This window comes from Schistocerca serialis, chromosome 4, assembly GCF_023864345.2.
Source record: "Schistocerca serialis cubense isolate TAMUIC-IGC-003099 chromosome 4, iqSchSeri2.2, whole genome shotgun sequence".
Taxonomy (NCBI): domain Eukaryota; kingdom Metazoa; phylum Arthropoda; class Insecta; order Orthoptera; family Acrididae; genus Schistocerca; species Schistocerca serialis.
Window position 1 is genome coordinate 661,998,202 of NC_064641.1, and position 26,857 is coordinate 662,025,058.

Genomic DNA, 26,857 nt, shown 5'->3' on the forward strand with positions numbered 1-26,857 from the left:
AAGAATGATGTCCTGTCGTAACAGGTGAGACGAGTAGCCATAAATACCACTCATAAATACCACTATGCAGTGACATCGTCTGCAGCCATCTCCGAGAGGTACTCCATGACAATCATCGATCTGATGTGGGCCATCAATCTACTGTTACTAGGAGCCATCTCCACCAGCTGCGGTACTATAGGTGCACCTAGTCCTGATGGCGCTGGGAGCTGAACTGGTGCAATTCGGCTGGGGGCCATGTTCTGGCTAACTTCTGCCATCTTCAGGGTGCCTACCGGAGGTCAGTCGTTTGCTCCTGGGTCTGACACACTGCCAAGCCACCACCTGCCCTGTGTATGTGCGCTCTGTTACTACAGGCGTGGGTCTATTGCTGCATCCTATATTGAGATCCTCAGTTCACCTGCACACACAGATACCTCTTGAACTGTGATGCACATTTATATCATGCAGCGTAACCGATTGATTGCGGAATGTGTCATCACTATGTGCCAGATTCCTACCTGGACCTAATGTGGCGACACACTCGCCAAGGCACTGGCAACGAAACTTCATCAATGACGCTGCCTAACCGGTGTGCTATCTTTGTATACTGGCAGTCCCCTGAGGCCAAGTGTTGAGATAAGCACACATCATCATGCAGGACTAGCTTGTGTCCCTGGGTGCTGACCACAGTAAGACATTTTGACTGCTCTACTGTAGGCTTTGAGTAAAAGAACTATCGTTTCTCATTGCTCTTATAGCTTGACGACGCTCATCCACCTATTAGTTGACAGATAACGACGAAAAGAATAGGTACCTCGTGCAGGAAGTGCAACAGAGAGCATTAGACACATTTCTAAGGGGACTGCCACCTGATGGGTCAAGAAGGATACATATAAAATTTCCGTAGTATCTGTCTGGCACCATAGGCGTAGCTACAGTACGGGATAAAATGGATGTGGTAATGTGGGTCTGTGGCAAAAGAAATGTCTTTTCTGCAGACGTGAACTGCTGTCGTTGTGGATGTTCGGGTCACATACGGAATGATTGTCTCCACCTACAATGTAAAGGGTGTGGGAAAGTTAAGGCACTGAGGGCGAGGTTGTGGAGGGAAACTGCATAATGGAAAAGGAAGGAATGTAAATAATCAACTGTTAAACGGCAACAGGAGCTCCAAGACTGCCGAGCGGCCCTTTCAGTAAGTTTTAATGCTACAAAAACGTATGTAGAGGCGGAATTTTGCTTGATTGCCGTAATAGACTGAATAGACTCTATGGTACAAGGACTTTTATTAGAGACAGGTGCTGGCTTTGTGATAAGTCTGGATTTCGTGGGAAAGCGCCAGTTAAACCCTCAATGGTATAAGTATGTGGAATGGGGAACAATGATGTAAGATCACTGTTCAGTGATGTTAAATTTTCAGGTTGGATCTGTGTGATAGTGACGTACTGGTAAATGGCACGACTTGTGATATCTCTGGACCGACTTTTCATCTTTCAGCTACCATAACGTGACCTACGATATTAAACAAAACATATCTTCTGATTTATTGACCTGAAAAACCTCTAAACGTACTACCAGTCCAAAACCTGACCTACCTCAACAGTACCTTAGAATTGAACATCGTTAGCTCTCTGGTCAAGTTCATAGACCAGCTGCAATAGAGTCAGGATGGCTAGTGTGTCAATTTATCCCATTGTAAGTTCGTGAAGACAAGCGAGGTTTATTGGTGGGGCAACAGGTACTTAGATGGTGTTTGGTTTGTGAGGCCTCAATGGCACGGTCATCAGTGCCTGTACAAAGTCCCAATTTTTACACAGTCCAATGTTACCACTGTCACGAATGATGATGAAATGATGAGGACAACACAAACACCCAGTCCCCGCACAGAGAAAATCCCCATCCTGGCCGGGAATCGAACCCAGGGCCCCGTGATCCAGAGGCAGCAACACTAGCCACTAGACCACGAGCTGCGAGCACAGGCACTTGGAGCCAGGTGGACTATTATCATCAAGCCATAAGAGGAAGGTAAACCAATAGTTCATTTATTCATGACACACAGCACACCAGTTGAAATACTGTTTTGCTGCAGTCAGCACCCAGATACACAGGCCTGATGATGATCTGTGCTTAGCTCAGCACATGATCTCAGGGGTAGCCAGCACACAGAGTTGCCACACAATGCGGAAGCAGCAGCAACAAAGTTAAGCTGTCGACGCCTTGGCGAGTGTGACCGAGCGAGGTGGCGCAGTGGTTAGACACTGGACTCGCATTCGGGAGGACGACGGTTCAATCCCGCGTCCGGCCATCCTGATTTAGGTTTTCCGTGATTTCCCTAAATCACTCCAGGCAAATGCCGGGATGGTTCCTCTGAAAGGGCACGGCCGACTTCCTTCCCCATCCTTCCCTAATCCGATGAGACCGATGACCACGCTGTCTGGTCTCCTTCCCCAAAACCAACCAACCTTGGCGAGTGTAGCATTCCATCGGGCCAAGAGAAGAGACTGACTTCATGATTGGTTCTGTTGTCAGTCAGTCACATCGTAGGGTGAAAAAGTGCATCTCAATGAACGAGGCACCTGAGTACATGGAGGCAAACCAAGGACCCCGGTGTAGGGTGCAATAACAGGGGCCTGCAGAGATGAACCTGAATAATGGAGTTTTTATGCACGGGGATAGCAGTGGCTTGGTAGCCCTTAACTTTTGTGATCTGATGGGAACCGGTATTAACTTAATAATGTATTCTCAAAACCTTGTAGAAACGTGTAGGTGAAAAACAATTAGATATGGCAAGACGCGAAAGTGTTGTATAGCTACACTACAGTCTGTATCTCAACACACTTAACTCTCGAACGGGCGCGCCGTTTTTCGTAACACGAGCAGGCGACCGAGCGAGATGGCGCACTGGTTAGCGCACTGGACTCGCATTCGGGAGGACGACTGTTGTAACCCGCGTCTGGCGAACCTGATTTAGGTTTTCCGTGATTTCTCCAAAATCCGTTCAGGCAAATGCTGGCATGGTTCCTTTGAAAGGGCACGGCCGACTATCTTCCCCAATCCGATGGCGACCGATGACCTCGCTGTTTGGTCCCCTCCCCCAAATCAACCAACGAACGAGTGGGAGCACAACGCACTCTGTACACATGTAAGGAATAGTTTCTTCATGGTACCAAGGTAAACACGTATGAGCAAAATCACAGTTTAATCTTAATTTAGTTAAGCAACAATAAAAGAAACTGATATTACATGAGCTACATCACTGTTTAATAAAACAATAATAAAATAAACTTTCATTTTATCACTCTTTTTACCACGTACAAGTGTTGCCCCACGTAATGACCACGCAAACCATTAAACAGCGCTTATGCATCGGATCCCTGCCAGCGGGTTATTTGGTAACTAATTGTCTCGTAAATAACTGCTTCATTGTGGAGTTGTGCTGCTAGATGGGACGCTGGGTCATTTTCTCGCATTTGTCATATTTTTTCCTCACTTAGCTAGCCTTTTATTTAATATTACTGCTGCTTACTTGGACGTACAACACAACTTATCACTGTCTTAGTTGAAGCAATAATGAAGGAATAGGTATGGGCTCACAATGGAATAGTGCAAGACAACGTTATTTGCTATTGGCGAACTCCACGTAGGCGCGCCCGTTCGAGGGTTAATCACTACACCACTATAAAATGGCAATTTCAGCAGACGAATTAAAAAAGCAGCTCATTTATCTAATTCCAATGAATAAATGCTGTTTCAAAGGATTGAGTATCTCTCGAAAACGCTTCGGTATTGGTAAAATTTGTTGTAAAAAAGTTACGAAATTGGCGTTGAAGATGTATTTCAATTGAAGAAAGTGTCAATCTGCTGCTCGCGCGCTATCTGTAGAGACAAATTTCAGGGGAAATGGACTGCTGTCTTACAGTAACCTCAAAGCTAATTTAATTTCTTCAGAAATGGAGGAAAATCTGTTGTTGAAAATGATTTAAACAGTGGCTGCTAAAGCAAAGGCAGTTTTTGTACACACGTACTTCACAAGTTGCAGGATGAACTCGATGGCTTGAGTAATTATTTCAGGATGGATTTAGAAACGTTTAATTATCTTTTGACACTCATAACTCCCAGTATAATACGGAAAAACACTTGTATGGGGAGAGAAATTTCTCCACATAAGCGGTGACGTTAAAATTCCTGGAAATAGTAATTACAACGATCTAGAATTTGCCACTGCAATTTCGAAACAAGCATTGCGTGAAATCATACGCAACATACGTGATCTGCCGGCCGGAGTGGCCGTGCGGGTCTAGGCGCTACTGTCTGGAGCCGAGCGACCGGTCCGGTCGCAGGTTCGAATCCTGCCTCAGGCATGGATGTGTGTGATGTCCTTAGGTTAGTTAGGTTTAATTAGTTCTAAGTTCTAGGCGACTGATGACCTCAGAAGTTAAGTCGCATAGTGCTCAGAGCCAAGCCATACGTGATCTATTTATGCCTTCCCGAAGGATGCTTTCGTTAAGGAAAGTAAAGTACTGTATAGTACCTCAATTCTGACAAGTTACAGATCACATTTTTACAGTTTTAGATGTGTTCGAAACCAGTATTTTTTTAGAAGCTATATATGTGGCAATGAGCTGTAGTTCACTTTGTTGTTAAGTCGAGATTTTCAAGCTGGCCCATGTGGGCGAGCGGTTCTAGGCGCTTCAGTCTGGAACGGCGCGACCGCTACGGTCGCAGGTTCCAATCCTGCCTCGGGCATGGATGTGTGTGATGTTCTTAGGTTAGTAGGTTTAAGTAATGCTAAGTTCTAGGGAACTGATGACCTCAGATGTAAAGTCCCATAGTGCTCAGAGCCACACACACATGAGATTTTCAATTCCCTGCCTGAAGTCTACCAGCAACTTTTGCACCAGAAAATAAAATTCCATTCTGAACTCTAGGCAGGGATTCATTGTGTATCTGGAAAGTTTTACTTGTAGTATTCTAGCAGTGAATTCTACAGTTTACCTCTTATTAATTCTTGTTATGAATCACATATTACATTAAGAAATAAAAAGTTGAAATAATGCCTATGTCCGTGAAGGCACTGCTCAAAGATCCACTATCAGCTTAACACAATATTCTGATTGCTCTCTTCCTAACAACAAATAGAGGCTGCTTTGTTTTGCTACGCTGTTACGACTCACATTAGATTACGAGTAGGACCATACCTGTACCAAGTGAAAGTTTCCTAATAATCCCCCAGCACCAAATCGAATAGGTTTGGTTACTTTGTTTGGCTGTTTGCGGTAAATAGTATGCAACGATTCATTTTATTATATACCTTTTTCCTGTTTGCCGTGGGGCTAGCCGTTCGTAATTCCTATGTTAAAGGACAATCAGCAACTGCCTTCTTCTCCCTAACGCTTTATTCTCTGCTTCTGATTTTCCGTAAGCATGAATGACTCCAACACAATACGGTAAATTCGGCAATGAACAATCAACAACACTGACGTTTATCTGCCATTTTAAAATTCAATCTGTACACACAAATGAGAAACAACCAGATACGTTTTATCACCAGACTTGCGGCGATTTCCTGTCCACACGCTCCAAGCAATTTATGCAGATATGATTTGAACCCACACATTTGAACAATTTCGCTCACATCTTCAACTCCATGCATCTCATCTCTGCGCGAATCTCCTGTTCACACGCATCGTTCTGCCTGCGCATTTGTGATGTGAGGATATTCGCGCAAACAGTTTGTTGCGTGTGGACGTGCCTGTAGATAACCGCTTTTCTGCTCATCCCAGAGACAACACACTGCTAATGTACCCAAAGATTGCTGTAGTCACACGTTTTTGTTTGCATCGTTACATCTTTGGTATGTTTACAAACTTATAACACGTGGTTAGTATTGTTGTGGGTGAGAATCGACATGGGCACCATGGAAAAAGAATGTGAATTAATTGTGAGTCGGAAAGGTGGTGGTAGTGTAATCGATCGCCAGCCCGTATTTTCGAAAGATGGACGGTAAGAAATTTGTATGTTTGTTTGATAGGTTACTCGTAACATACCCTGTGCCATCAGTCCTTCGAATGTAACATCGACGGTTTCATACCGAAATTAGATATGTCTCAATCAGTTATCAAGCAGTGTTCACATGCCGCTATAAAGTTATGTATTGGATATGGAACAAATATTGCCAGCGTAGCATGTTGTTGTTGTTGTTGTTTTTGTTGTGGTCTTCAGTCCTGAGACTGGTTTGATGCAGCTCTCCATGCTACTCTATCCTGTGCAAGCTTCTTCATCTCCCAGTACCTACTGCAACCTACATCCTTCTGAATCTGCTTAGTGTATTCATCTCTTGGTCTGTCTCTACGATTTTTACCCTCCACGGTGCCCTCCAATGCTAAATTTGTGATCCCTTGATGCCTCAAAACATGTCCTACCAACCGATCCCTTCTTCTAGTCAAGTTGTGCCACAAACTTCTCTTCTCCCCAATCCTATTCAATACTTCCTCATTAGTTACGTGATCTACCCACCTTATCTTCAGCATTCTTCTGTAGCACCACATTTCGAAAGCTTCTATTCTCTTCTTGTCCAAACTAGTTATCGTCCATGTTTCACATCCATACATGGCTACACTCCATACAAATACTTTCAGAAACGACTTCCTGACACTTAAATCTATACTTGATGTTAACAAATTTCTCTTCTTGAGAAACGCTTTCCTTGCCATTGCCAGTCTACATTTTATATCCTCTCTACTTCGACCATCATCAGTTATTTTACTCCCTAAATAGCAAAACTCCTTTACTACTTTAAGTGTCTCATTTCCTAATCTAATTCCCTCAGCATCACCCGACTTAATTTGATTACATTCCATTATCCTCGTTTTGCTTTTGTTGATGTTCATCTTATATCCTCCTTTCAAGACACTGTCCATTCCTCTGACAGAATTACAATGTCATTGGCGAACCTAAAAGTTTTTACTTCTTGTCCATGAATTTTAATACCTACTCCGAATTTTTCTTTTGTTTCCTTTACTGCTTGCTCAATATACAGATTGAACAACATCGGGGAGAGGCGTAGCATATAGATGTCGATATACAGCAAAGATCAGCCTGTCACCACAACCATGGAAGATAGCTTTCACTATCATACGCTGAGCTACGTTCCGCCCTGTCTTTGCAGAAATTATTGAAATCCTTTTACACGTAGTAGTTGTTACTTTATTAGTGTTCTGTATGCATGAAACTGGCACATCGATCAGAGTGAATGGAATTTATAAATTATGATTCATGTTTGTGATGTCATGATATTCTTGTCGGCCTATTTCCTGCTTACTATTGGAATGTGAAAGGAACGCACACGTTATTATTGTTTCCAGAATGAGTTTTGCACTCTGTATGACAGTGCGCGCTGTTTTGAAATTTCGTGGTGGATTAAACTGTGCTGCACCAGGGTTGGAATCTCGGTCAGGCATACAATTTTAATTTGACAGGAAGTTTCAGTATTGTTGTTGTATTATCATATTTTTCACAATACACATTATAATACTGGGTAGGCCTATAACAAGTCTACTTCAGGTTACTTTCAGCTTCCTGGGAAGTATATTTGGTGACGAAGTGATAAATGTGATTTTTGCAGAAGAATGGGTTGTTATGAACAGCACTATGTTGTATTTTGCAGTTGTTGCTACATTCTAGTCAGAGCAAGTTATGTGGTATAGGCACCAATGACACAGGGATGGTATCAGTTAACATTCCACATTTGTTTTGTGAAATGAAGAAACCACACAACTGTTGATGAATCAATAATCTTTTTTGCATACACATCCAATTTCAGAACACTCGAAATTCCATCATCTGGCGTAAAGCTCTAGTAATGAAAATACTTTGTTACAAGACAATGAGAGTAGATCCTCAAGTTGTTTTAGTGTTCCAAAACCGATCGTCGATCATGTATGCAATAAAAGATTGTTGATTCAGCAACTGTTATGTGCTCTCTTATATTTACAAAATGGACTTACACAGTTGCAGCTGCTCTACAAGAAGAATTCTGTGCATTCCACATTTGACTGACCTTGATGCTCAGATAATTAAAAAGTCTAAAATTTACATTTATTCGGAGCTACTTCCTCATTATTGTTAACATCACTTGGGACTAAGACATCCATTAAGACACATGATCTTTTCCATGGTTGACATTCAATGATCTTAGCTGCTGCCATTCATTCAGTGTGTATTTGTTAATTGTAGAGGATGGTCTTACACCCAGCTGAAAGAACAGCTTTAGGGTTGTATTCTCAGAGAGTACTCCACAAAATCAACATCATCACCTGAGTGGTTTTCATGATAATCTTTTTGTAGTTCAACCAGATACATTCCAACGACTATTAGAGTCCTCATTCTTTCTCTTTTAAGCCATAGATGCTCCTGCCCTCTGCCATATTTGAAGTACTCCAGCTGTCTTGCATATTGACCATGCAGAGATTTCTGTCTCAAGGATTGTTTTATCTTGTTCTGAGTCTTACCATTAGTGTTAAATTCCAGAAGTGAGTAGTACCTCTTTCATCCCCTTATAGTTCTCTTGCAACCATCTTAGCCAGGTTCCATGAACCATCTCAGATTGTATTATTTGACACATCAGCAGACCATCATATGCTCAGTCACATGCCTGCTGAATCCAACGACATTATAATGAGCTGCATCCATTTGTCTCAGACCTCACCCTCCTCCCTCAAGTATTAAGTACAGTGTATTGATGTGAGCTTTGGGGGCAGAATACCATCCCTGGTAAACAACTTCCATGCCTTGTGGTGTTCAGGTAATAAAGTGCCTGATGGAAAGAATGATGCACCCAGAAGGGGAAAAGCAAACAAAATGAAACTTCATGGATTGTGAGGGTAGGCCTGTGTCATGTAATTTGCATGATTACGGTGTAGAATCAGATTTACAAACAGCTTGGCATTATGAGCACCTATCAGTATGACATTGCAACCCCCTGGCCTGGATGCGTGGGCTGATTCTGTTCAGTTGTGAAGGGCGTAATAAAGCTGTGTATTCTCTCTTGAGACAAGCTGGCCCAGATCTATTGTAACTGGCCTTTGATATCCTGGATACTGGCACAGGGAAGGATTTCACATTTGAACTGGTGCCATACATGAGGACGGATTTGGGGATCTTACTGGTCACAGGAATATCTCGACATCACACAAACAGTATGCCATGTATGAAAGAGCATTGTCATGCTAAAGCAGGGTACCACAATTAATTTGCGTGGGAGATTACGCACGAGGACGTAAGATGTCCTTGACATTCCAGTGTGCTGTCAGAGTTCTCTGAATCGCTTCTAGCCATGACCTCAAGTTGTAACTGTCTGTTCCCCACACCACGACGCCAGGAGTAACACTGCTATGCCTGTTCCAAACATTGGCAGAATGAGAGCTCTCCCCAGGTTGCTGCAATACACACCAACAATTTAAATCCACGGCAGTGCAGAAAAATGTGTTTCCATTCATCAGTGGTCCAAGCTGGCCAGTCATGGAACTATTCCAGACCCACACAGCTGTTTGTGTTGTGAGGTTTACGGTAGCCTACATATGTGATGGCAATTCCCTAGTGTGGCTGCTGAGAGTCTTCGACCAGCGACGTGCGATGACATAAAAATTGTTGCCATAAATTGTATAATCTATTGTTTCCATTGTTCCATGCTAGGCTTAGGCCTTTAGAACTAAAACTGTTTTGGAGTGCTTTTTATGGGGTCCATAACTTAATAATAGCCAGTTGTATCATACACTACCACATTATTATTAATTGTGTTGTATTTGTATAATAATTTATCCCCCCCCCCTCTCCCTGCAGGTCCAGGGGTAAGAATAGGCCTGCCGTATTCCTGCCTGTGGTAAGAGGCGACTAAAAGGAGTCTCCAACATTTCGGCTTTTCTGTGATGGTCCCCTCTCGTCTATGACCTCCACATTTCTGTTGATAGTGCATGCCATTTGGTGATGAACGCCTTACATGGTGTTTTTTGTTTGTCCATCATGCACCAAGCTCTTGCATGCTCCTTCTTGTTGTGTCGTGGGCTTTGCACCCAACATCTTATAGGCTGTACTGTCCTTCGTGCCCACTATAATTCTGGACCATTTCGACACCCGAAATCCAGTGTGGTAGCCAGTCCATCACAGTGGGGTTGTCATGTACCCTCTTGGTGGTTGCCCTCTGACAACACAGGGATCACACTGCTGATGCCTGAGCTGAGACCTCCCTGCGTATGCCAATTAGTAGGTGCCCATACTTCTGGGGCACCGGGACACCCGGCGATGGCCATCCTGCCAGGTGGCCCTTGCTGAGGCTGGGTGGCGCTTGTGGACAGAGCCCCTGGTTGGAGTGGGTGGCATCAGGGCAGATGACCTGCAATGAAACAGGTTAAATCGAATCTAGTTGGTATTCGCTCGGCCCCAGCAGTCTTCAAGTGTGTCAGAAATGGTTTTGATGCTGTGATGTATTATTCCCGATTGTTCCCCTCCCTGGGGAGGACTGTAGGGTGACCAGGTCTCAAGTGTCGTATTTGCCTCAGTACCTAGTTTACGGCAGGACTGATGTAGAGACCTTTCAGGCAACAAAGCCCCAGTTTTTCATAGACCACCTTGAAGATAGGTTTGGGGAAGTGGTAGTATTATCTAAAATGCATAGTGGGATGATTTTGATCCAAGTGGCCTCCCCAACCCAGTTGTGGGCATTGCTCACCTGTGAAATGCTGGGTAATATCCCTGTGTCGATTACTCCACATAAAAGTCTTAACTTGGGCCACAGTCTTATTTTCCATTGTGACCTCCTTTGCAGTTGGATAAGGAGCTACGCACCAACTTGGAGTGACGGGGTGTCCACTTCATCTGGCGTGTGCATAGAGGACCCAAAGATAACAGGGTTGCTAAAGATGCCTTCATCTTGGCTTTTGAGGGTGACTCGTTACCTGAAAAGGTCAAGGTGATGGTTTACTGTTGCGACGTGAAACCTTACGTCCCTCCTCCTATGCAGTGCTTCAAGTGCTGGACATTTGGCCACATGTCATCTCGCTGTAACTCCAGTGCCACCTGCAGGGATTGTGGTATTCCTCTGCACTCGGGCGCTCCTCCCACTTGCCACTTGTGTTAACTGTGGGAAGCGCCACTCCCCCTGCTTGCCTGACTGCCCTGTTTTCCATAAGGAGTGGTGAATAATGGAAATCAAAACCCTAGACAGGCTCACCTATTACGATGCAAAGAGAAAATACGAACGCGTTCATCCTGTTCCAATGGCTGCATCCTATGCTGAAACTGCAACTTCGTTGCCCCCGTTGGCAATGGATGTCCCTGCCATTGTCAAACCTCCAGCGGGCCCTCAGGGCCACTCTGACTCTTCCCCCGTGTCGGTGATGGGGGCACTGTTTCTTCCGTTGCTCCCAAGGTACTTCCCTTTGGAGACCAACACCCCCCCCCCCCCCAAATTGACAGGGATATAGGAACCCCCACTCCCACCCGAGGTACACCAGCTTCCTCCAGCTTCTGTCACGCTAAAGGGTCCCTTGGAAGTCTTATCTTCTAAGGCATCCTTCAGCGTGACATCTGACATCAGTCAGTGGCTCAAGGAGCCACGAGCGGCAGACCGAAGAATTTCCCGTTCTTCGTCTGTCCCTGACCCTCCTCCAGAGGCTCCCTCTCAGGTTGCTCCTAAGGAACAACAGATGGAGGGGCAGACAAAGAAGAAGAAGAAAAAACCCTGTGTTGGAAGGGAAAGGTTCAGGTTCCCTCTGTGCCACCTGTTACAACCACCTCTCTGTTTGAGGACGATTTGCAGATTTTGGCGTCCCCCAACGACCTCGATCTCGTCTCTACCTCAGATGCAATGGTTCTCTATTCTGGCTCTCCTTTGGTGGCGGTAGATGACCCAGTGGCGTAAAATGCCTCGTTGGTCCCTTCACGCCGTTTTCGACTGCGGACGATGTCATTCGCCAGTGGAACTGCAGCAGTTTCTTCCACCACCTTACTGAGCTCCGACAACTTTTCAGCCTTCACTCTTTCTTCTGCATTGCTCTCCAGTAAACGTGGCTTCCGGCATTGCGAGTCCCCGCCCTCTGTGGCTATCGGGGTTATTATAAGAATCGGACAGCTTATGAGAGGGTATCTGGTGGAGTCTATGTCTACGTCCTTAACTCTCTTTACAGCGAGTGTGTCCCTCTTCAAACACCGTTAGAGGCTGTTGCTGTTTGGGTGTGAACGCCTCAGGCTGTTACTGTGTGCAGTCTCTATCTTCCGCCGGATGGTGATGTCCCGCAGCATGTATTGGCTGCACTGATAGCCCAACTGCTCCCACCTTTTCTGTTACTGGGTGACTTTAACGCCCATAACCCTTTGTGGGGTGGCTTGGTGGCAACAAGCCGTGGAACTGTCATTAAGCAAGTGTTGGCACAGCTCGACCTTTCTCTTTTAAATAATGGTGCCTCCACACATTTCAGTGTGGCGCATGGCACATACTCAGCCATCAACCTTTCAGTCTGCAGCCCTGGCCTTCTACCGTTTGTCCGATGGAGTGTGCATGACGACTTGTGCGGTAGCGACCACTTGCTGATCTTTCTGTCACTACCACGTGTCACTCTTCTGCGTGCCTCCCCAGATGGGCTTTGACTAAGGGTGACTGGGACTCATTCGCCTCCATTGCCACTATTGAGCCTCTTTCTCATGATGCCATTGATGTGGTGGTTCACATGATAACCACTGGCATCATATCTGCAGCAGAATCTGCATTTCCCTCTTCTTCCGGGTACCCTCGGTGGAGGACTGTGCTTTGGTGGTTGCCGGAGAATGCTGCGGCGATTAGAGATCGCTGGCGGGTCCTTCAACGTCGTAAGTGGCACCCATCACTGGAACACATCCTTACCTTTAAGTGGCTTCATGCCCGTACTCGATGACTTATTCGCCAACGGAAGCAGGAGTGCTGTGAAAGGTATGTCTCCACCATTGGTATCCGTACCTCTCCATTGCAGGTTTGGGCCAGGATTAGGTGACTCTATGGATATCAGACCCCCATCAGCATACCTGGGCTTTCCCTGAATGAAGCAGACTGTACTGACTCCGACACGATTGCGGAACTCTTAGCAGAGCATTATGCTCATAGTTCTGCTTCTATGAATTACCCGCTGGCCTTCCGCTCCCTGAAAGAGCAGTTGGAATGTCAGAGCCTTTCATTCCATATGCGCCACCCCTAATCATACAATGCGCCATTAAGTGAGTGGTAATTCCAAAGTGCGCTTGCCCTGATACGGCTCCCGGGCCGGATCACATCCACTATCAGATGCTCTAACACCTCTCGGTGCACTGCCAGCGACGACACCTAGACCTTTTCAATCATATCTGGGTTGAGGGTGAGTTCTCATCTCAGTGGCGGAAAAGCATTATCATACCAGTGTTGAAGCCTGGCAAGAACCCACTGGAGGTGGACAGCTACCGCCCCATTAGCCTCACCAACGTTCTGTGCAAGTTGGTGGAGTGTATGGTGAGCCAGAGGGTGAGTTGGCTCCTTGAGTCTTGGGGCCATCTGACACTGTCTCAGGGTGGGTTCCGTAAGGGTCGCTCTGCCACCGATAATCTTGTCTGCCTGGAGTCTGTCATCTGTACGGGCTTTGCCCACCATCAGCATCTGGTTGCCATCTTTTTTTGACATGTAGAAGCCATACATTACCACATGGCGACATCACATCCTCACCATGCTTCATGGGTGGGGTCTTAGGGGCCAAAGACTACTGGCCGCTTATGCTGCACATGTTTGTAGCTTTCCTGGGCATCCAAATTACCGTATCCTGTTCCCCAATTCGGTCGTCCATCATCCCGAACAGTGGCCCTGGTGAGGGTGTCCGATTGCGGTTCACGTCCAGTCTCTTCTGTCTGGGCTTGAGGTTTTCCCTCTCCCACCTCTTTTCTGGGCCCATATGTGTCTATCCCCATGTTGTGTGTCCCGCCCATGTCTTCAGCTGGATTTGGCACAAGCCCAAAAGATTCAGTCCTTCCTGAGGCCCTCCACTGATGCTTTCTTTCCATCCTTGCCACGTTTCCCGGCTCTGCTGTACTCTATACTGACGATTTGATGGTTGCTAGTCGAGCTGGGTATGCTTTTACTCTTGGGAACAATCTGAACAATGCTCATTGCTGAATGGCTGCAGTGTTTTCACTGCAGACCTTGTTGCCATTTCTCGCGTCCTAGAGTATATCCACTCCTGCTTAGGTGAGTCCTTCATTATCTGTAGTGATTCCCTGGCTGGTTTACGAGCTATCAACCAGTGTTTTCCTCACTCTCATCTGGTGATGGCTATCCAGGAGTCCCTCCATACTATTCCCTGTTGTGCCCGCTCCGTGGTCCTTGTGTGGACCCCGGGTCATGTCGGCATCCCAGGTAATGAACGTGTTGACATGTTGACAAACAGGCTATCAGCGTACCTGCCCTGGAGATTGGCCTTTCGGAGTGTGATCTCCAGTCAGTTTTGCGGCAGAAGGTTCTTGGCACCTGGGGTGATGAATTGCGCACACTGCCTTCACCCAACAAACTTTGAATCGTCAAGGAGACTCCCGGTGTGTGGCACTCCTCCTTGCAGGCCTCTCGCAAGGACTCCATTGTCCTCTGCCGGCTATGTATTGGCCACACCTGGCTGATGCACGGTTATTTATTGCACCGCAAGGACCCACCTGTCTGTTGCTGTGGTTCAGCGTTGACAGTGGTCCACATTTTGTTGGACTGTCCGCTTTTAACTGCGCTCAGACAGACGTTTGCACTGCCTGATACACTCCCTGCACTTTTAACAGATGACACTGCAATGGCAAGCTTCATTTTGAGTTTTATTAGAGCTGGGGGCTTTTATCACTCGATCTGACGGTTTGTCTCTCTTTTTTATGTTGAATCTGGCCTTTGGCCTACGGTTTTAGATTGGAGTTTTTAGTGTGTCTCTTGGTGGTTGGCTTTTCCTTTTTTTTTCCATGGTCGGCCAACCACTGTAACACTCTGTGTGTTTTTAATTCCTCTTTTCTGGTCTTTGTCTATGTCTGTCTTGTTCTGTGTTGTCCCATGTCATCTCTGTTGCTTGTTTTTGTTCCATGTGGGTGTTTCAGGATCGATGGCCTTTGTAGTCTGATCCCTTCAACCCCCACAAACAAACCAACCAACCAACTTATAATTTATCCCTTTATTTGTAACTCAAGTACTGTTGTATGTAGAATGTTCATTTGGCAGTTTATGGATTACACAGTAACATGTGTAAAAATAGTGGTGTAGACAAGTAATCGCGAATGTAAAACAAGCAATAAATGTCATATAATTCATATCTCTAAATTAATACTGTGGCAGCAAGACACTGTAGACACTGAACATTGCAGAATCTGTGATTTACGTCAGAAGCTACAGTTATTCAATGCTTGATTGTTCTCAGTATTCATGAGCCGCAGTGGTCTGTTCGTATTATTTCTTAGACGTCTAAAAACTATCACTTGATAAATATGTAATTATGAAATATCCGATAAGAAATGCAGTGGGACTGGTGATTTATTACTGGTTAGGTCTTATTCTGGTAGGATGGAGCCTGCCACAGAAAAGTGTTGTAGGACCAATACTGTTGAAAATATGTAATTTAAAGTATTACTATAAGAGACATCAACAGTGTAAAACTTGTGCAAAATAATAGTTTGAGATACACTTCATGTCCAAATCTCTTTTGTTTCACCTGAAACTTTAATCTTAAATACACTGAATAGACAGCATTTACATCACTACAGCTAGGAAGAATATCATGTGTAAGTGTACAATAATTTTGATGGCTAATGGTTAATAACTGCAGTAGTGTAATTTTGCATTAATGATCTTTACCCCAACCAGGGCTTCAGAGTGCAGATTCTCTGTTGCTTTATCACCAACCAACAAATCTTCTGAAACATAAGCTAAATTTAATTTCATATAGAATAAAATAGTGTGAGAAATTTCCTTTTCCATAAACTTCTGACCTAGGCTTTTGTTGTTGCTTAAATACAGCAGTGTGTTTCCTTACGCTTAATGACGCATTGCAGATTAAATCAAATGCCATTTCACATTATTCTTGATAATGCAAGTGTGAATGTCTCTTCTCAATTGATTCTAGCTATGGAGTTTTTTTAATATCATGTGTCCCCTCTCCCCCATGGAATTTCACTATTGAAGCTGGTTTCTTTCTGTTATGAAAGGCACGAAATAAAGAGTAGATGCATATCACAGATAATTCAGAGCACTATACATTTTATGATCATCATCGTCTCTGGCTTATAGTAAATGTGAAAAATACCTACTTATATCCTATAGATTGAAAGCTGTGTTTTAGCTTCTCCTAGGACTGAAATGTCAACTTTTGAGTTCATACTTTGGTAACTCGGAGGGGCCAATTGAACCTGTCGACACCAGATGTTGTTGTGTGTGATGTTGTACATGTACAAACAGAAAGAAAACAAAAACCTGACAACAATTTTGTGTCTCTTTATTATATTTTGGAATGTGGATCATGTATGACAGACTGATCTGTAGCATAATCCAGGGTATAGGTTAGATTGAGATGGGACTGTGTGATTGTGAGTTGACAAAGCAAAGAAGAGTGAATACGAAATCTTAGTTGTAGTGAAATACTGAACAATAGCATAGCCTGTGATCTGGGTTAGGTTGAAGGTTGACCATTTGATAATGAGTTGTCAAAGCAACATTGAAGGTTTCAATTAATATCACAAAGTTAATGTCAATTGAACCTGATAATGTCAGATTCCACTCCTCATAGGTTGGGTGTACTACTTGTTGGTGTAAATAGGAGACAGATAAACAAATAAGCATGGCGAGGGGGGGGGGGCAGTTCTCTTGTCCAGTCAACAACTGAAATGATGGGAAGGTGCTACTTGTGTACACTGACATGATGTTAAACCTGAAGCTTCCTGCCTTCCTTATTTGTGTACACAAATTACAAATATTTGAATGGTTTGTATTGGTTGCAAACCTTCCCCAGGAACTTATGTCACGTTGACAGAACTGTTGAACATTGGTCTGGCGAAGATAAATGATGGGATATTTATGTGTTAAGAGTATGCTGCTGGAAGTGTAGAGGAACGAAATAAGTCTCAGTGTTAGCATACACTTTGCCAATAAGTGTTGTCAACTCTGTTTGTCAGCATTTCCTGGTTGCTTCAATATTATGAAAAAGATAAGAGTACCACCCACTGTTAACATTACACACTGAGTTGCAGACATACACTATAAAGAGACTGTTACATGTAAGCTTTTGGCCAAAGCCTTCTACAGAAAAGGAAAATACACACACACCTTCTCACAAGCAAGTCACACACAAATATGACGTCTGTCCCTGCCAATTCCGGCCAGAATTCAACAGAAACGTGTCAAACTGGAGCAACAATCTGGAATGTGGTGTAAACTGGGAGGGATACCAGGGTATAGGTGGGGCAAGAGGAATCAGCACTGCCTGGCAGAGCATGCAGGGACTAGAAGTGCCAGGCCTCTAGTCACTGCAAGCTCTGCCAGGCAGCACTGATTGCTCTTCCCCACCCATACCCTGGTATCCCTCCCAGTTCCCCACCCCATTCCAGATTGTTGCTCTCATTTGACACATTTCTGTGCGAATGTGTTTGCATTTCTCTTTTTTGAAGATAACTTTGGATAAAAGCTTGTATGTAACAGTCATTTTGTCATGCCTCTCTGCAACTTAAAAGTTTGTCTAACTTTGACTTGTTGCTACGATGTTATGAAAAAGATAAGAGTGCTTTCCTCTGTAAACAGAACCCATTGAGTTGCAGACAGGCACAATGAAGAGGCCGTTACATATAAACTTTCGGCCAAAACCTTCTTCAGAAAAGAAAATCACACACACATTCACACAAGCAAGCACCACCCTCCCCTCTTCATAGACACAGATATGGCTGCTATCTCTACTCTTTACGGTGAGTAGCAATCTATCCTTTTCATAATATTGTTGATATTTCTGAATTGCTAGACAGTGTTGACAAATGGGGTGTTAGAATCTTCTGTGCATATGTATATGAAGTATTTCATGAAACATTTAAGCACAAGTGACCTGTTCTGCATCATAGCGAGAGTTTGCACCTATGATACATTGAACATGCAAATAACTGAACTAACTCTGGTGAGTAATAAAATGTACATTACCTTGTGAATGTTGCAGTTCTTCTTTCTGCATTTGCTAAGAAAATTGGAGAGGAATTCCACCATATGCAAGACCCTTTGTAGTTTTGTTTTCACCCAGACGTGATTCAGCACTTTTTTTACTACCTTCAGTGGGTTTATTTGCTTATTTTTCTCCTGAAAAAATTGTTACTTGTTAACCTTTAAGGAAACTTTTGGTACAAAACATTTACATTTGTGAAATAAGTGATGGACAAATAAATCATTTACTTATTTGTTTATTATTTTTATTATTATTTATTGTTGTCAAATATTTTTACATTGGTTTGCATGCAGTACAGACTTAAGTTGAGGCATTCTCTGGTAATTTACAATATGTCTAAAGTTTCTGGTTTTATAGTACACTGGGAAATAGAGTGTATGTACTCGTTTGTTTGAGCTGTTGATTAGCTATTGGCCATCGCTGCTGACCATAGCATGGTTAAAGCAGGCACAGCATACACGGGACAAAAACATTGTCTTATATGTCAATGGACTGAACGTCAACAGTGTCATAACTAGTACCACAGCATCTATTTCTCAGGCAGGTGTCTTTAGTCAAGGAGCATTCTGATGATAGCTCATTGATGTATAACCAGCTGACATGGCTGGAAACCCAAAAAGATTTTATTCAGTCACATCACGTAGAGACAACTCATTCATACAATGCTGGAGTAGTACATTGGTGACATTCTCCCTGAAACATAATTGCATGGGATTGTCAATATTCTCCATTCTTTGAAAACTGTCTTTGTTGCTGCGTTAGGTGGAAATGAAACTGGTTTCCACATTTGTTTTTCTCATAACTTTAGTGGTGCATAAGTAAGGAGAAGGCTGCATTATGCCTTGTGTGTAGAGTTATGGAGAAGACTTTGCAGTATCACCAGTGTGCTCTTTGTCTTTGTTCCCGTGCCCCACACTCCATGGCCTTTTAACTGCCAAAACTAGGCTGAGTCTCACCATTGGTCACTGTTTGTGCTTCTGACTCTCCTTGGAAAAATTCATAGCTTTGGAAAACTCTCATTGTTTCTTAATGTAATATTTGTCATGATTGCCTTATGTATCTTTGCCATATGTGAACTAACATGAAAAATGATTACTGTTATGTGGGTGGCATCTGTTCGTTTGGACATTCATGATTCCATGGTATGAGATGGAAGACAAATACTGTCACACTATTATGAAAAGGAAAGTTGCTACTCACAATAAAGCTTTCGCCATCAAGGCATTCGTAAAAAATGTTCCCCCCCCCCCCCCCCCCCCCCCCCCACACACACACACTCACGACTGCCGTATCTGACAACTGAAGCCACACTGCCACTGCTGCTGCCATACTGACAGTGTGGCTTTAGTTGCCAGAGACTGCAGTCATGTGTTAGTGAGTTGTGTGGGTGGGTGTGTCATTTAGTTTTGAAGAAGGCTTTGCTGGCCCAAAGCTTACTCGTGACAATCTTTTTGTTGTGCATATCTGTGACTCAACATCTTTCCTGTGTGGTTAGTAGCAACTTTCCTTTTCATAATATTGTTACATTCCATCCCGTATTTTCCATTGTTTGAAATACTGACGTCAGCTGCATGAAGGTATTGGAATAATTCATTAGTGACATGTGAAAATTTGTGCCAGACCAGGACATGAACCTGGATTTTTCACTTTATGAGAATTTGTAGTTGACATGAAGTGTGCTCAGATATCCAAAGTGGTTAAGGTAATCACTCACTTAAAGCAGAAAATTCAGGTTTGAGCCCCAGTCTGCCACAAATTTTCACTTGTGGCCATTAAATTTTTTCTGTGCCCTCATGCGGCTGACATTGGTATTTCTCTTTCATCATGAAAAATGATGCTGAATGTTCCGTGCACACTCAGAAGTGCGTTCTACAAACAGTCACAGCAGAATGATGCCGATTGGTTGTAGCGTTATGTGGTACAGTGCGCCTTGTTACTGCACATCACCTGCCACCTTACACCTTACATTTATACCACTATAATAATCTCTTATGTTTGGCTCCTAGAGAGGAATGCCGTACAAAATGACTGAGTTGACAGCAGAATGCACATTTCTCATTGTTACTATCTGACACCTTTGACTGAGCGCTCTAAATAGCAGAGTCTACATTTTTGCTCAACATTTTCTCTCAGTGGCTATTCAGCTGTGTTGTGCTGTCTATCCACAGTCCAAAAAATGTAGAGAAGGTGAGCATTTCAAGAACACTGCTGACACTTCTCACAAAATTGCATGCTGAGTCACGCCATCATCTAGCACGAAAGAACACTGTATTGTACATTGACATTCCAACCTCTGGTCAACATTCCAGGAAAATGGATACAGTAATAAAAGCCTACTATTAGCTGTAAGGATACTGCAAATACTAAGCACATAAGTGGTGAGAGAACAAGTCTGTGTTACTCACTCACCTTAAGTGGCAGATGTCAGCAAGTTTGTAGACAAGGCACTGTGACATTAATGCAGTATTTAAGAGTAACCACAGGATTTGAGATCTGTTGAAATCCCAACGGATTCTGTAGATGCTCCCCATATTGCAGGCATTTACTAAAATTCATACAGTTATGGCAGTTGATGAAATTGGGAACTTGATGTGTAAATGTTGCACGTGACTGGGACAAAACAGCACATCAGCAATAGCTGAGCACCACCTGGAGTGTGGCTGACCCATCAAGTCTGTGTAGTTGCCCTGCTGCCACAGACACTGCAGCAGAAAATAAGACATATTATTAAAATAATTAAAGTCCTAATGGCATGAACAGATAGAATGGCTACAAATTGCCAATGGCCTGGTTGTTATCAGTCACAGTTCATGAAGCTGTGTGAAGTTCCTCAAGGCCCTGGTACAACAATATAGTTGAGCAGCTACTAGAGAACCACCATCTGGCATCAGCATCTTGATCCAAAAAACAGCAAGCCCTGGATGCAAACTGCCATTTCGCTGTTTCCTGCCAATCGTCTGCTAGAGTAGAACAGACTTCTACTGGTGGCTTAATATTTACATGAAATCTTTGTTATTTTTCAAAGGAAATTGTTACTTACATCTATAACAAAAGAGGGTTATTTACAGTGCATTTCTGTTTGTCATCCAGATTTACAGTGAACTCTGTTACTTGGCGTGCAGCTAACTGGAAATTTCAATCACTGAATCTAAATAATTAGATAATTTGTAAACATGACTAATGTAATTTTTTTGAAATTATCATTTGAATTGAAAGGGAATCCCAGTTTCCTGCTTCATTGAAGCACTTCGGAGTTCAAACTAATCTTCAGATTGAGGAGTTTTTTATGTTAGATGGGAGCCTGGTGAAGACCTTGGCACCAGAATACGTAAGTCGATTCTGAACCTTGCGCATAGAGGCAAAAAATTATTTTTTTTGTCTTGTACTGTGATTGTGCAGGCTTCAATTCAGCTGAAATTTATTGTTATTATTGTTGTTTTCTTCATTCTTGATACTAGTTTGATACAGCAGTCTATGCTAGTCTATCTGGTGCAAATATCTTCATTATTGCATAACTGCTACAATGTACGGCAATTTGTAACTGCTTGATGTGTTGAGCTGTGTTCTCCCTTTACAATTTTTACCTTCCATTACCAAATTGATGATTCGTTGGTGCCTCAGGATGTGTCCTATCAACCAATCCCTTCTTTCAACCAGGTTGTGCCATATATGTATTTTTTCCACAATTTGGTCTTGTATCTTCTCATTAGTTATTCAGTCTACCTCTCTTATTTTTCCTGATGATGATATCACCCTGAGTAGTCCCTGCCTTGAGATCTGAACGGCTTACAGTTTTACCCCTGGAATAATTTACCATCATTATGCCATACAGTAGAACTGCATGGCCTCAGGAGAAATAAAAGCTTTTGTTTCCCCTTGGTTTCAGCCATTCACTAAACCAGCATAAGACAGTCATGTTGACTGTATGTTACAAGGACAGATTAAGCATTCATCCAGGCTGTTGCCTCTGCAACTGTGTACAATACTGATGCCTGTCTTCAGATATCACAGATTTGCCTGGCCTTTGCACAGAAACCCGTCCTTTTGTGCTTACGGGTACTGTACAGCTTGCTGTATTATTGAGGCTCGGAAGTCATCCCACCTCATCAAGGTCTATGGCATATAAGGGTGATTTTTATTATCAGCAACAAATAATGATAAGGAATGAGTTTACAGCAGCTTGAGTGTAATAGTTTTAAGACCCTTAAAGAGGTCATGCAAGATATTTGATTAGTGTTTGATTATCTGCTTTACATAATATTCTGGCTGCTTGCGTCTGCTGAATAAGAACTTTATTAGCTTCACACACATTGCCCCAAAAGATATTCCACGCGACAACTGGGAATGAAAATGTACAAAATAAGCCAATACCTGTATATCTATGTCATGATGATAGGAGATACTTAAAACCCAAAGCATACCAAGCTGTACTTCACATTTATTTTATCTCGTGTGTTGAATCCATTTAACTTATTATCGAACTGGACTACAAGAAAAGTTACTCAGAATGTTTCTCTTAGTGTATGACCATTGATGTCTGCTTCTGACACTAACAGGTCATTTTTGCTTGTTTGAAATTGCATAATACGAGTCATTAGGAGATTAAAGACTTAAACTGTGACCAAGTAGTAGACTGTATCTGGCAAGTTCAGTTTGGGCCCTTTATTTGTAGCTTATGTCACCAGCAAACATTACACGTTTTCAGCCATCATATCAGTTCAGTACACCATTGGGGAAGAACAAGGATATACCAGACATAATAATGGGAGACTTCAACAGTCACAATGTGGTCTGGGGATGTACACAAACTAACAAAGATGGGGAACTAGTGGAACAGTGGGCTGAAAACAACAAGCTCCATTTGATCCACGATTCAAAACAGCCTCCATCATTCAACAGCGGCAGATGGAAAAGAGGCTATAATCCAGATCTATGTTTCACTAGCAATACTCTTGTAAGCATAATCCAAAAACTCGTATTGAATTCCATCCTAAAGTCCCAGCACCGGCCAGTACTCTGCAAAATCAACCCAGTGATACAACCAACAAAGTTTCCAGTTCGAAACAGATTTAATTTCCAAAAAGCTAACTGGGAAGCTTTCTCTAAAGGAGTAGACAACAAACTTTCATTTCTTCAACCTCTACCAGTAAACTACACCAGTTTGTTAAAGCTTTAAAATACTGTGCATGGCAGAGTATACCAAGAGGATGTAGAAAATCACATTCCAGGCTACTGCGGAGAGACAAAAGAGAAATACGAAACGTATTGTGATCTCTATGACGCCAACCCTTTTTCCCCCAGAAACAATGGAGGTGAGCAAAGAAGTCGTAACAACAATGATTGAAAATAGAAGACAGAAGTGGCAACACACTGTATAATATGACCCACGGTAGTCGGAAAGCATGGAGGCTGCTCAAAAAGCTAGATGGTATATTGCAGGTCAGGTACACCAGGCTTTGTTGGTGTTATAGCAAACCAAATAGCCTCCCAGTTGCTGAAAAACGGTAAAGCGGAACACAGACTGAAGAAAGGGCATATGAGAAAACTAAATGCTTCCCAAGAAGAAAATAATGAAACACTCGATCTCACATTTATATTATCAGAACCGAACGAAGCAATCAAAAGTTTAAAGATTGGTTAGGCCGCAGGCATAGATGATATTAAAAATGAACAGCTGATACATCTTGGTGTTTGCTCTAAATTGTGGCTGTTGGAGTTTGTGAACTGCTGTTGGGCAACTCGACGAATCCCTAAAATCTGCAGGCAGGCAAAAATAATTGCAATTCTTAAGCCTGGTAAGGACCTAGAAGATCCTAAGAGTTATCGGTTGATCTCTCTGTTGTGTACAACTTGCAAATCTAAACAGATTCAAAGGGCTGTTTGAGGGCAAGACTAGCTACAGGGGTGGTGTTTATAGATTTGGCGGCAGCATATGATACGATCAACCTCAGAAATCTCATTGCGAAAGAGCAAAAAATAATAAAAAGCCCTCAGTTAACTGCTGTAAGCAAATCATTTATATTTAACAGAAGATATTTTGTTGAATTCCAGGGTAACAAGAGCAGATGGTGACTACAAAAAAATGGGCTTCCCCAGGGCAGTGTTCTTGTCACCATGTTATTCAATATTTATACAAATGACCAGCCTATTAGTCCCTGGTCAAGATCTTTCATTTATGCTGATGATAGGGCAATAGCAGTTCAGGCATCAAAGTATAAGGATATTGAGGAAATACTAGCTGAGACCCTGGAAAATCTCACCAACTGTTACAATAAAAATCAGTTGAAACCCAATCCAAGTAAGACCCAGACTTGCTTATTCCATCTTAACAACAGAGAGGCAAAGCGAGAACTGAATGTTTGGTGGAATGACACAAGATTAACACACTGCCCTTTCCCAGTGTACTTGGGAGTTACTCTTGATAGGACACTGTCATTCAAGCGGCACATTGAGGGGAGCAGGGCAAAAGTCCAGCCACGGAATAACTTACTTGGCAAGATAACAACATCAAAATGGGGAGCTAATCCAAAAGTTTTATGCACCACCGCAATGGCACTCTAGTTACTCTGCTGCTGAGTTTGAAAGTCCTATTTGGGAGCAGTCATGCCACACAAACAAACTGGACACTGTCATGAACCAGACGTGTAGACATATTACTGGCTGTCTTAAGCCAACAAGAGTAGAACACCTATACTCCTTATGAGCAATTGCTCTGCCAAATGTCTGACGTTCAATGCAGAGCAGAACTGAATGAACAAAACAGGTTCAAGATCAATGTCATCTGCTACATGGGTCCCAAATGGTACCAAAGTGCCTTACGTCAAGAAGTATTTTCTCCACTCAGCCGAACAACTCACAGATTTACCAAAAACTTCTAGAAAGAGACTGTGGCATGAACAACGAGAATATCCCCACGATTCTGAGGAAGTGCTGGCACCAGGTGTGGAACTTGAGTGGCAGATAGGGAAATCCCTGAACAGGCTCCATTCAGGAATTGGCAGATGTAACTAAAATCTGCACAAGTGGGGAATTAGTGAAAGTGCTTTATGTCTGTGTGGGAACATCCATACCATGAACCACCTCTTTCAATGTCCGCTAGTAAACCATCCAAGAGCATGCGCGGCACAAGACCTGATGACATGCAGCGAAGTAGCAAGGGCATATGTGGACTTCTGGAAGAATGAGATATGAAGCGAAGACTGTATAATATTTTATTATACTGTATATAATGTTCCATGTATTTTATTTTATAAATTGGCATTGTAATATTGTAAATTTTATAGAGGACAAATTATAGAGAAGTTGTTTCTATTGCTCCCACTACCCCAATACATAAGAGGCAATTCAAAGCCCTCTATGAATTTTTATTGTTGCTTTTTTATGTTAATTTTTTGGTTGCTGTTGCAGGATACTCTTTGTTGTCTGGGGGCCAGTCATCCGCTCATATAGTGTTCAGACGGGTGAACTGATTGACAGCTACGAAGGATTGAAGTCAAGAGCAGTTGGTGTTGTGTTGAATCCAGACAATTCTGATCATATTGTTGCCTGTTCACAAACAGGTGAATTAATTGAATGGAACTGGAGGACTGCTGAACAAAAGCGAAAACTGGTGAGTGAAGAGAAGTCTGTGTGAGCATCACATGCTAGTGTTAAGGTTAATTTGACTAGCAGTGTTGATTCCTCTTAACTTCGAGCTATGTTTATTTATTTATTTTTATTCCAGTAATTGTTATTTTTGTTTATATAACCTGACTTTTATCAAGATGCTGTGCTTTTTATTGTCTCACTTACTTTTGCTGATGTACTAGTGGGACACATCCTCGATTTCAGAACAATAAATGTAAAATTTCTGGCTGGGAGAGGAAGACCAAAGCCAGTTTTAATCAGAATGGCAATTGTGAAGGAAAGTTTCATCCCCCTTAACACCTCTGTTCAGTATGTCTTCATTTTCGTGTGGACAGTGTCAGATGTATGTGAAAAGTTCTTGTGCATAACTTCGGATATTATTGTATAAACTGCACAATAATTCCCTGAGGAAGCTGCTCATCACCTTCAGGTGTGACTGTGTCTAACTGCTATGGCTTTTTGTTAGAGTGGGGCTATAACATCACTGCAGGAGATGTTGACATTTAGAACCTCCTGTTAGAGAAGCAAGTCATGGACTCCAAGTGCATGTCATCAGAAAGCCACAGACCACAGCGAATCTGCATGAGCAAGGTGTTGGTTCTCAGCTTAGCTATTCTGACTTTAATTTCCCATCAGTATTATCCCTCAGAATTCGTTTGTCTGTAGCTGATGTTTCTTTAGTGCCACCAGTGCTGGTTCCAGTGCTTTGCTGAGCTGAAAGCCTGTATTACTGTTAATGAAGTTGGTGGTTTTACATATTTCAGCTGCTTCTTTAGTGACAGACTCCCAATATGTGGAGGTGGACAAGAGGATCTCAGTCTCCCTGTAATTAATGCTGTCTCTAATATCAAATTGGTTGGGTGTGACACCTGCATTTATCGCACCTCTCTTTTGTGGTGCAATATGTCTGACCAGTGTACAATTTTCAACACTGACAAGAGATCTAATATATTCCAAGTCTTCTTAGTCTTAGGTCATCTTTTATAGAACCCAGTACTGTCTGTGCCTGCACTGCTGGATGGAATAGACATTTTATGTGGTGT

The 26,857-nt window shown here is 42.9% G+C and overlaps 1 protein-coding gene across 1 annotated transcript in view; it reads left to right on the forward strand.

Annotated features, from left to right (window-relative positions):
• The first annotated feature begins 5,837 nt into the window (after positions 1–5,837).
• The window catches only part of LOC126473133 (WD repeat-containing protein 75), a 195,330-nt gene continuing 174,310 nt past the window's right edge, over positions 5,838–26,857 (forward strand). The window contains exons 1-2 of the mRNA XM_050099988.1: positions 5,838–5,985; positions 25,596–25,797. Coding sequence (XP_049955945.1) covers positions 5,891–5,985; positions 25,596–25,797 — 297 coding nt within the window. The 5' untranslated portion in view covers positions 5,838–5,890. The remainder of the gene's footprint in view (positions 5,986–25,595; positions 25,798–26,857) is intronic.